Raw genomic sequence first — 12,549 nt, 5'->3', positions numbered from 1 at the left:
GCAATTTGAAACTGAATTCTATTTTAGTAGAGTCAATGGAAGTATAGGTGGAAATTTCACAGATTCTGTGAAGATAAAAAGAAAACTCCTTGGGACACTTGAGTGGCTCAGAGGTTGAGCATCTGCCTTCGGCTCAGGACATGATCCTGGGTCCCAGAATCAAGTCCCACATCAGGCTCCTGCAGGGAGCCTGCTTCTCCCTCTGCCTGTGTCTCTGTCTATCTGTATCTCTCATGAATAAATAAATAAAATGTTTAAAAAAAAAAAGAAGAATACTCCAATACTCCTACACTGAGGAAAGGAAGGAAAGGGGGATGGAGGGAAGAAAAAGAAACACATTGATTTTTTTCTTTCAATTCAATAAATTACTGTCTTTTAAAAAATTCTGCTTCTACTTATATGTAGAGTTTCCTGCCCTACCTCTTCTTATTCTCTCTTCTTCCCTGTGTTTGTACTTTCCTTTCCTGTACCTGGTTTCTTAAATTTCATTTCAAAGAAATAGGTAGGAGTTTTGGTGGAAGGATGATATCGATAGTGGGGGTTGTCGATAGCAGGTTGTCACCCTCTTTAACTTGTGTACATTATGACAAAGGAAATAGAGGCTGGTAAAAAAAAAAATTCTAAAATGAATTTTACCGTCTTTACCAGTGATGCAGTGTGTTGCTGTAATGAAAGTAAATAAATCTCTAAGAGGACATTTTCAAGCCTGTTTTGTTTTGTTTGGTTGCAGTAAAGATGGCCTTGCAGTTTAAAGTAACAATGGGAGTAACACATAACATCTTATAGAAAGCCAGTGTTCTGGGAAGATTTGATTAGTTTCTTATTTCGTAGTTTATATGCCTTGCATGAGCAATAAATTTAAGTAAGCAAAGAAATATTTCTATTTTAAGCAAGGCAGATGTAAAGAGCGTGTTATATACTGTTACTTAGCCTGCTGGTTTTTTTTTTTTTTTCTAGAAGTGATATGGTAACAACAGCACACTTGGGGGCCTAAGTTTTATAGCATCCTGCCCTTGAGGCTTCCAGTTTGTTTTCTTACATTGGCATTTTGTTTTCAGTTATTTTTTCTCTTAGTTTCATTGAGATATAATTGACATATGACATTGTATAAGTTTAAGGTGTGCAACATAGTGATTATATATATTATATATAAAAATATATATATAGATTTCTAAAGGAGCACCACAATAAGTTTAAACACTCATCATCTCACATAGTGACAGATTTTTTTCTCGTGATGAGAACTTTTAAGATCACTTCTCTTAGCAGCTTTCAAATATGTAATACTGTATTGTTAGCTGTAGTAACCACACTGTGCATTATAACCCCAGAACTTACTTATCTTGTAACTAGAAGTTTGTACCTTCTGAGCACCTTCAACCATTTCTCCCACCCCTCCCCTGTGTCTGGCAAGCACCAACCTTTATTTGGTTGCTATGAGTTTTGATTTTATCAGGTCACACAAATAAGTGATATCATATAGTATTTGTTCTCTCTGCCTGACTTTTTCACTTAGCTTCATGCTCTGAATACCAAAGAAATAAACCAATGCACAGATGATCAACTAATATTTGGATAAGGGATCCAAGAATAGTTGATGGAAAAAGATAGTCTTTTCACTAAATGGCGTTGGAAAATCAGATATTCACATGCAAAAGAATAAAACTAGACCCCTGTAGACCTGTCTTACACCACCCACAAAAACGATCCATGCAGTTATAAATGGCAGAATTTCCTTCTTATTTGTGGCTTCCATAGGTTTCATTGTATATGAAATGTCATTGAAATATATATATATTGGGCAACCCGGGTGGCTCAGCGGTTTAGCGCCGCCTTCGGCCCAGAGCATGATCCTGGAGACCCGGGATCAAGTCCCACGTTGGGCTCCCTGCATGGAGCCTGCTTCTCCATCTGCCTGTGTCTCTGCCTCTCTGTGTCTCCATGAATAAATAAATAAAATCTTTTAAAAAAAGAAATATATATATATATTTTCATTATGCATTCACCCATTGATGGGCACTTAGGTTGTTTTCATATTTAAGTCATTGTGAATAATGCTGCAGTAAACGTGGTAGTGCAGATATCTTTTCAAGATAGTGGTTTCACGCTGGGACACCTGCACCCCGATGTTTATAGCAGCAATGGCCACGATAGCCAAACTGTGGAAGGAGCCTCGGTGTCCAACGAAAGATGAATGGATAAAGAAGATGTGGTTTATGTATACAATGGAATATTACTCAGCTATTAGAAATGACAAATACCCACCATTTGCTTCAACGTGGATGGAACTGGAGGGTATTATGCTGAGTGAAGTAAGTCAGTCGGAGAAGGACAAACATTATATGTTCTCATTCAATTGGGGAATATAAATAATAGTGAAAGGGAATATAAGGGAAGGGAGAAGAAATGTGTGGGAAATATCAGAAAGGGAGACAGAACGTAAAGACTGCTAACTCTGGGAAACGAACTAGGGGTGGTAGAAGGGGAGGAGGGTGGAGGTGGGAGTGAATGGGTGATGGGCACTGGGGGTTATTCTGTATGTTAGTAAATTGAACACCAATAAAAAATAAATTAAAAATAAATAAAAAATAATAATAAAAAAAAAGATAGTGGTTTCAGTGTTTTTAAATATGTGCCCAGAAGGGGAATTACTGGCTCATGTGGTAGTTCTATTTTTAATTTTTTGAGATCTCCATTCTGTTTTCCATAGTAGCTATGCCAATTTGCATTCCTACCAACAGTGCACAATGGTTCTCTTTTCTCTACCATTCTGTGTTCTTCACTAACACTTGTTATGTCTTGTCTTTTTGATAATAGCCATTCTAACAGGTGTGAAGCAATATCTCATTGTGGTTTTTGATTCACATTTCCTAATGCTTAGTGATGTTAAGCATCTTTTCATGCACCTGTTTGCCATGTCTTCTTTGGAAAAAAAAAAGTCTATTCTGGCCTCATTTTTACTATTTTTGTTTGTGCTTTTGATGTCATACCAAGAAATCATTACTCAGACCAGTGTCAAAAGAGTTTTGTACCTATGCTTTATTCTGGTTTTATGGTTCCAGTCTTATATTTAAGTCTTTAACCCATTTCAAGTTAATTTTTGTGGATGGTGTAAGGGATTTACAGGGGTCTAATTTTACTATTTTGCATGTGAATATCTAATTTTCCAAAGCCATTTATTGAAGAGACTATTGTTTTCCATCAACTATTTTTGGATCCCTTAACCAAAAATTCACTTGGTCCCAAAAGACCTCAAATAGCTAAAGCAATTCTGAGAAAGAACAAAACTGGAGGCATCAAACTTTCTGATTTCAAACTATATTACAAAGCTAAGGTAATCCAAACAATGTGGCATTGGCATTTTAAAAAGACACATAGACCAAAGTAACAAAATTATGAGCAAAGAAATAAACCCATGCCATATATGATCAACTAATATTTGGTATATTGGTACAATATTTGGTATTTGGTACAAAACTCTTTTGACACTGGTCTGAGTAATGATTTCTTGGATATGACGTCAAAAGCACAAACAAAAAGTAAAAATGAGACCAGAATAGACAGTTTTTTTTTTTCCAAAGAAGACATGGCAAACAGGTGCATGAAAAGATGCTTAACATCACTAAGCATTAGGAAATGTGAATCAAAAACCACAATGAGATATTGCTTCACACCTGTTAGAATGGCTATTATCAAAAAAACTTCATGCTATTTTCCACAGTGATTGCACCAGTGCATAAGCGTTCCTTTTTCTCCACATCTTTGCCAACACGTGTTTCTTATTTTTGATTTTAGCCATTTTGACAGGTGTGAGGTAGTTTCTTATTGTGGTTTTGATTTGCATTTCCCTGATTAGTGATATTGCATCCTTTCATGTGTCTCTTGGCCATCTGTACATCTTTTTTGGAAAAGCATCTATTCATGTCCTCTGATCATTTTTTAATTGGATTATTTGTTTTGATGGTGTTGAATTGTATAAGTTCTTGTATGTTTTGGATATTAACACCTTACCAGGCATATCATTCACAGATATCTTGTCTCATTCAGTAGGTTGTCTTTTTGTTTTGTTGATGGTTTCATTCACTGTGCAAAAAGCTTTTTATTTTTATGTAATCCTAAGAGTTTAATTTTGGTTTTGTTTCCTTTGCCTAAGGGGACATATCTAGAAAAAATGTTTCTATGGCCAATATCAAAGGAATTACTTACCATGTTTTTTTTTTTTTCTAGAAGTATTATGGTTTTAGGTTTCACATTTAGGTCTTTAATCCATTTTGAATTTATGTGTGGTGTGAGAAAGTGGTCCAGTTTCATTCTTTTGCATGTAGGTGGATGAACATAATATTTTTATCCTTTATTAATGTGATGTATTATATTTATTAATTTGTATATATTGAACATTTTTTCATCTCAGAGATGAATCCCACTTGATTATGGTATATGATCCTTTACATTTGCCATTGAATTCAGTTTGCTAATATTTTGTTGAGAATTTTTTTGGCATCTGTATTATTCAGGAATATTAGCTGGTAGTTTTCTTTTCTTTTGTTCCTTACCTGTCCCTGTTATCAGGACAATGCTGGCTTTGTTAAAATGGTTTGGATATATTTCAAATGTTTGGTAAAATACATCAGGAAACCATCTGATCCTCTGCTTTTCTTTGTTGATATTTTTTATTATCAATCCAGTCTCCTTACTAATTATTGGTCTGTTCAGATTTTCTGTTTCCTCATAATTCAGTCTTGGCAGGTTGTATATTTTCAGGAATTTATCCATTTCTTCTAGATAGTCAACTTTGTTGGCTATAGTATTAATAGCACTCTCTTACAATCATTCATATTTATGTTGTAATGTCTCCCCTTTAATTTATAATTTTATTTATTTGGGCCTTCTCTCTATCTTTCTTAGTCCAGCTAAACATTCCTCAATTCTGTTTATGTCTCCAAAAAGCCAATTCATAATTTTGTTGATCTTTTCTATTCTATTGTTTTCCTGTTCTCCATTTAATTCTGCTCTAATCTTTATCATTTCCTTCCTTCTGCTGATTTTGGTCTTAGTTTATTCTTTGTTTTCTAGTTCCTTGAGGTGTGTAAAGTTAAGTTGTTTATTTGAGATCTTTCTTTTTTCCTCTATTTTTGCATTTTTTAGTATAAGCTTCCATCTAAAACTGCATTTACTGCATACTATAAATTTTGGTATTTTGTGTTTTCAGTTAAATTTATCCTAAGATACTTCTTCATTTTCCTTTGTATTTCCTCTTTTATCCATTGGTTGGTCAAAAGTGTGTTGTTTAATTTCCATATATTGGTGAATTTTCCAGCTTTCTTCCTGCTATTGATTTGTACTTTTATGTCATTGTGATAAGAAAAGATACTCTGTATGATTTTAATTATATGAAATTTGTTAAGACTTCTTCTGTGGTCTAACATCCTAGATAATGTTATATATGTGCTGGAAAAGAATGTGTATTCTGCTGTTGGGTGGAATGTTCTGTATATGTGTGTTAGGTCTCTTTGGTCTATATGGTTGCCCAAGTCCTCTTGTTTTCTATAGATTGTTGAGAGTGGATATTAAGGTCCCCAACTACTGTTGTATTGCTGTTTACTTTTCCTTTTAGTTCTATTAATATTTGTTTTATATATTTAGATGCTCCAATGTTGGGTGCATAACTATTTAAATTTATTATGTCTTCTTGAGAATTGACTCTATCATTAACTAATTAACTAATTACCTTCTTTGCCTTTTTTGACCATTTTTAGCCTAACGTTTATTTTGTCTGAAATAAATAGAGCTACTCCTACTTTCTTTTGGGGGCCTTTTGCTTGAAATATCTTTTTACATCCCTTCACTCTCAGGCTATGTGTATCTTTTAAGCTACAGTGAATCTCTTATAGGCAGCATATTAATGAATTTTGTTTTTTTTTTTTAAATCCAGTCATTCTCTTTTGATTGGAAAATTTAATCCATTGATGTTAAAGTAATTATTGACACATAAGGACTTACTGTTGCCATTTGTTCATTGTTTACTGATTGTTCTGTAGATCCTTTACTCCTTGCTTCTTATCTTGCTGTATTTTTTTGTAATTTGATGACTTTTTTGTAGCAATATGCCTTGACTCCATTATCATAATCTTTTGTTTAGCTAGTATAGGTTTTTCTTTACCATAGGGCTTACATAAAATATCTTATATCTTTTTTTAGGCTGATAATAACTTTATTTTGATAGTATACATAAACTTTACACTTTTACTTCTCTCCCCCTAACATTTTAGGTTACTTATGTGACAGTTTTTATATTTTTTACATGTATCTGATAACAAATTATTGCAGCTATGGTTATTTTAAATGCATTCACTTTTTAGCATTTAAACTAGAGTTGTAAATGAATTACACACCATCATTACAGTTGTAGAGAATATTACTTTGATTACATATTTACCATCACCAGTGAGTTTTATACACACATTCATATGTTTTACATTATTATCATCCTTGTATTTCCACTTGAGAACATCCTTAGCATTTCATGTAAGGCAGGTCTAGTGATGACAAATTCCATCAGCTTTTGTTTGTTCAAGAAATTCTTTGTCTTCCCCCTACCCCCACTACTTTGCCAGCTATAGTATTCTTAGTTGGCAGTTCCTCCTCCTTTTAATATTTTGCATATATTATCCTACACTTTCCTGGCATACAAAGTAAACCTTATTTTTTAAAAATCCGTGTAAAGTCTTATGAGGGCTCCCTTGTAATTAATATACTTTTCTCTTGCTGCTTTCAAATTCTGTCTTTGACTTTGTCTTTTGAAAATATAATTATGTGTCTCAATGTAGCCTTTTTCAAGTTCAACCAACTTAAGGTACTTTGTGCCTCATGAATCTGGATGTCCATCTCTCTCCCTATGTTTGGGAAGTTCTCAGCCATTATTATTATAAATGTACTTTCTGTCCTTTTCTCTATCTCTTGTCCTTCTGGGACTCCCATAATGTGTACATTGTTTCTGCTGACAGTATTCCATAAGTCCTATAGGCTTTCCTCATTTTTTTTTCCTTTTATTTGTTCTTTTCTTTCTTTTTTTTTTAAAGATTTTATTTATTTATTCATGAGAGACAGAGAGAGAAAAGAGAGAGGGAGAGAGAAAGAGACACAGGCAGAGGGAGAAGCAGGCTCCACGCAGGGAGCTCGATGTGGGACTAGATCCCGGGACTCCAGGATCATCCCCTGGGCCGAAGGCAGGTGCTAAACTGCTGAGCCACCCAGGGATCCCCTCTTTTCTTTTCTCTTTCTTTCTCTCTCCTGACTGGATAATTTTAATGACCTATTCTCTAGTTCACTAATTCTTTCTTCTTCTTGGTTGAGTCTTCTGTCGAAGCTCTCTGTTGAATTCTTTAGGTTAGTCACTGTATTCTTCAGCCCTAGGAAGTCTGTTTTTAATGGCTTCTGTTTCTTTGTTCATACACCATTTTCTTAATTTTGTTTAGTTGTTTGTGTTCTTCTAGTTTACTAAATTTCTTTGGGAGAATTATTCTGAATTATTTGTCAAGCAGTTCACAGATTTCCGTTTCTTTAGGGTCATTATTGGAGCTTAATTAGTTTCCCTTGATGATGTCTTTTTTCACCTGATTCCTTGCATTGGTATTTGCACATTTGTGCAAGGGGTCTCCCAGTCTTTATAGGTTCACTTTGGCAAAGACAGTCATTTGTCAGTCAGCACAGCTTGGTGTTCTGCATGGGTCATCTGGTAGCATCCTTTTTAGATGGGACTTTCTCTTAGGGTCTCTATTTGGTTAAGGACACTACCTGAGCTCTGAGGTTAGCAGGGAGGGATTAATGTTGGCTGGAAACAGTTGGATAGTACTGCTCACTGGGTTTCTTGACTAAGTGCAGCTGTAGGATAGGTTCTGTGGTTGCCTGGATTCCCTGGTTAGGCTTCCTAGTCATGTGAGACTAGGTACTATATTTTAGCACTTGGGAGCCCTGCAAATTTGTTTTCCTACCTGGGTAGAGCTATAGAACAGGCTCCATGGTTGATATGGCCAAGCCTTCCTAGCCCTTTTCCCTAACAGAACTTGCTTTATGGTTTTAATTTTTTTTAATTATTTGAGCAACTTAAAAATTAATATTTAACATAAGTCTCATGTTAAAATAAAAAGATCTTTCCCCATAGGCTATAAATATTAAAATAATATTTGCTAGGGATCCCTGGGTGGCACAGCGGTTTGGCACCTGCCTTTGGCCCGGGGCGCGATCCTGGAGACCCGGGATCGAATCCCACATCGGACTCCCGGTGCATGGAGCCTGCTTCTCCCTCTGCCTGTGTCTCTGCCTCTCTCTCTCTGTGTGTGTGACTATCATAAATAAATAAAAATTAAAATAATAATAATAATATTTGCTAAATTTCTATCTCTATCTGCCTATGTATATGTATGCTAGAATCCTGGTATAAACTGAAAATATGTGTTTGTTGAATCGCTTAATTCAAAGTTTTTCCTTTTTTATAGCTTGCTTTCAAAAACATAAAACCTTTAAAAATGTAATATGAATGCAAAATTTGTGAGTAATAATTTTAATAAAAATGCATGTCCCATTCTTTTAAAAGTATATGTAAATATTTAATTAAACACAAAGACTAACTTGGAATTAATTCACTTATAGATCAGAACTAAAAGATTATAAATTATGTTTACAAATTTATTTTAAAATGAATGTTTACTGCATTGTTTTACAAGTGTGATATTTAAAAGGAAAATGAGTGAAAATGCCTTCTTTTAGTTATCAGTTGTAGGCATGTAATTATTAGCCATCTCTCAGAAATGGCTTTTTGTTACAGGGAATCCAGTCCCAGAAATTACATGGCACAAAGATGGACAGCTTCTCCAAGAAGATGACACCCATCACATTATGTCTGGTGGCCATTTTCTTAAAATTACCAATGCCCAAGTATCACACACTGGAAGATATGCATGTTTGGCTTCTAATACAGCTGGTGACAAGAGCAAAAGTTTCAGTCTTAATGTGTTGGGTAGGTACAAGCATCCTCAAATCTTGATAAACCAGATTACCCTCTTTTCTTTTTCTTTTTAATGTTTCTGCCATGGAATTTCATTATTTAAGGAGTACTAGTGTTTGTGTACATTTGCTGTTTTTCTTTAATTAATTCATTCATTTATAAATTTATTTGTTACATTTGGAATACCACCTATGTTCCAGGAACTGTGTTTTGTGCTAGAGACACAACTGTGAATAAGACAGATATTTTAAACACAGTAGTAAAAGGTATATGTATACTGGTCAAAGAGAAACAGGTCAACAGTACAAGGGGTTCAAACTTGTATTTTATCCTTCTTGATGAGACAATTATTGGTAATTGTCCATATTATAGGGGCAGCTGGGTTGTTCAGTGGTTGAGAATCTGCCTTTCGCTCAGGTCATGATCTCGGGATCCTGGGATCAAGTCCTGCATCAGGCTCCCTGCAGGGTGCCTGCCTCTCCCTCTGCCTATGTCTCTGCCTCTCTCTCTGTGTCTCTTGTGAATAAATTAATAAAATCTTTAAAAATTTTTTCCATATTATAGTCTTTGTGTACTAGGAATTATAAAATAACTTATGTTCCTTTCTTGCAACATCAAAGTTATGCTTATATCTCATACATGACATTGAAATAGATTATTAATTTCTGCTTATACCTTGAAATTTAAAATGTACCACCTAAATGTATTATATTTGATTACTAATATCAAAATACTTTTCATTCTACTGGAATTAACTGACCTACATTTGAGTATGCAGTGTTTTGCAATTTTTCTTTATTTCTTTAGTTATTGCCTAGACTTTTTGGGAATACATAGTCCTATACCTGCCATACAAGATATTGCCCTCAAGTAGCTTGCAGTCTTATTAAGAAAAGATACGTGTGCAAAAAAAATTAAATCAAAATAAAGGATAATGTATAAGTATCAAATGAATACTATATATTGATAATATATAAAAAAATAAACTTCAGAAAGTGGAACTCCTCTTACCTTGTCAAAGATTCAGCCCCAGCAACTGAAAGAGCGTTGAATAACAGATGCTGGACAAGTATGAATGGGAGTTCAGGAGCCAGTTGCCTACTAAGACACTTGTGCTCCTCACACCTATCAGTATATGAAAGACAAATGCTGGGATCCCTGGGTGGCGCAGCGGTTTGGCGCCTGCCTTTGGCCCAGGGCGCGATCCTGGAGACCCGGGATCGAATTCCACATCGGGCTCCCAGTGCATGGAGCCTGCTTCTCCCTCTGACTGTGTCTCTGCCTCTCTCTCTCTCTGTGACTATCATAAATAAATAAAAATTAAAAAAAAAAAGAAAGACAAATGCTCAGCCCTGGATTTCCCCCCCTCTTTGCAACTTATTCACTGCTCCTCTTAGAGCTTTATGTTCCTCATGCCTCCTCCTTTCACCACTAATTCACTTCCTAATACTGACTCATGTCTAAGTTCTATACTCTGTTCTCTCTGGGAACCTGTTTTAGTATTCTCTCCATCTCCTTACTGTTATTGAAATCTGACTCTTCCTAAGAGACACTAGCTCCCTGGAGACTCTCTAGTGGAAACCATTATTCTTTATTGGAAGTATCTCAAGTCATGCTATCTGACTATACCCTCCAATCCCCACTTCCTAGTTACTTACCTGTTTCTTGTCATTCTCCCTCATTCATTGAAGACTGAAGGATCTGCATCAAAGACTTCTTTTCCACCATCATCACAAAGCCGAGGCTGTTTAAGTGTGTTCATTTCAACTTCCAATCTGCTCAGTCATATTTCAGTCTCCTTACCCTTTTCCCAGAGGATGAGATCTCCTTCTTATTCTTACTCTTATGCCCTTAACCCTACATCACTGGTATGTCAGTTATTCCCACCATCCACCTTACCTACAGCTTCATTCTACTGTCTCCATCACTTTATATTGTAACAATTCCCTGTCTATACCTTTTGCCCCACTAAAATGGGCTTTTCCCCATGCCATGCTTCATGCTGTTGTGTCAAAGATTATCCTATTGCTAGATCCAACAAATATTTCTTTAATGTTTTAGACATTATTTGTTTTTCCACACAGTGTTCTTCTATCATTATCTTTGCACACTTTAAAAGGTTGCTCCTTTTCTCTCTCTTTTATGGACTTCTCCTTAGTCCATCTCTCAAACATCAGGTACCTCAGCATTTTCTCCTTATTTCACTATTCATTTTACTCTAGATATTGTCTTCAAATAATAAGCTTAGTTCTCAGAGGTTTAATTATCATCTATATACTGGTATCTTTTTTAATCCATACCTGCAACCCGGATCTTTCTCCCAAGTTTGGATTTCTATATACAATTTCTTGTTGGACATGTCTAGCTGGAATTCTCATGAGCATTTCAAATTCAAGATATTAAGAAATGAACAAACCATCTTTCCCTCCAAAGTGAGCAGATATTTCCATAATTTCTATTTATATTGCTTCACTGCAGTTTGCCTACATTTCCAAGCAAGAAAACTGGAAATCATCTTTGACTTTGGTTTTCTTTAGCCTCCAAATTCTATCATCAAGTCCCACCAATTGACTTTCTAAATTTTTCCATAATCACTCCTTCCTCATTATGGCTTCCTTTAATTCAGTCCTTCATTATCTTTTTTAAAAATTTTATTTAAAATAAAATTTATTTATTCATGAGAAACACAGAAAGAGAGGCAGAGATGCAGGCAGAGGGAGAAGCAGGCTTCCCGCAAGGGCCCGGGACTCTGGGATCATGCCCTGAGTCGAAGGCATATCTCAACCACTGAGCCACAGGCATCCCAATCCCTCATTATCTTATGTGGAGTAAATGGACTTGTCTTCATTTTCCTTGCTTCCAATACTGACCCTGACCCTCTTAAATCTATCCTTGATATATCCCCCTGCTTGCCCCTCATTTTTTATACTACTTTACTCACAATATGCTCCTTCCTATTTGTCCTCCTTCTTTCACTTACTAACCACCACTAATCCTTTGAGGCTCATTTTGAAATCTCTTCCTTTAGGAGACCGTCCTTGATGAGAGACCTTGGTGAGAGACCTCACACCACACATCTCAGATTGGATTGAATGCTATGCTTCCATGTATCCTGCACCAGAAGTCTTATTTTTGCCCTACTACACTGCACTAGGATTCCTTTTGGCATGTCATCTCCTCCATTATTCCATTTTGAAGTTCTCATCCCTTTCATGTAGAATAAGAACAGTAATCAATTATTTCTGAAATTGTTAGGAAATAGAATTATACAAATAACTATAGTGAAACTTAGAAATTCACAAGTAAGAAAATTTCTAAACATACTTCCTTAATCACATTTTAAATCTTTTTCAGTATCTCCTACAATTGCTGGTGTTGATAGTGATAGTGGCCCTGAAGATGTCACTGTTATCCTTAATAGCCCCACATCTTTGGTCTGTGAAGCTTATTCATATCCTCCAGCCACCATCACCTGGTTTAAGGATGGAACACCTTTAGAATCCAACCGAAATATTCGTATTCTTCCAGGTAATAAATTTACTTTA

At 35.4% G+C, this 12,549-nt stretch overlaps 1 protein-coding gene across 4 annotated transcripts in view; it reads left to right on the top strand.

The window, feature by feature from the left end:
• Positions 1 to 12,549, top strand: part of HMCN1 (hemicentin 1) — a 458,239-nt gene that overhangs the window by 328,508 nt on the left and 117,182 nt on the right. For all 4 annotated transcript variants that reach the window (XM_072830872.1, XM_072830871.1, XM_072830875.1 and 1 more), the window contains 2 exons: positions 8,825 to 9,016; positions 12,359 to 12,532. In XM_072830872.1, coding sequence (XP_072686973.1) covers positions 8,825 to 9,016; positions 12,359 to 12,532 — 366 coding nt within the window. The remainder of the gene's footprint in view (positions 1 to 8,824; positions 9,017 to 12,358; positions 12,533 to 12,549) is intronic.

The sequence above is a fragment of the Canis lupus genome, chromosome 6 (assembly GCF_048164855.1).
Source record: "Canis lupus baileyi chromosome 6, mCanLup2.hap1, whole genome shotgun sequence".
Classification (NCBI taxonomy): domain Eukaryota; kingdom Metazoa; phylum Chordata; class Mammalia; order Carnivora; family Canidae; genus Canis; species Canis lupus.
The sequence above is the reverse complement of the archived record's forward strand: the minus strand, read 5'-3'. Positions and strand labels throughout refer to the sequence as shown.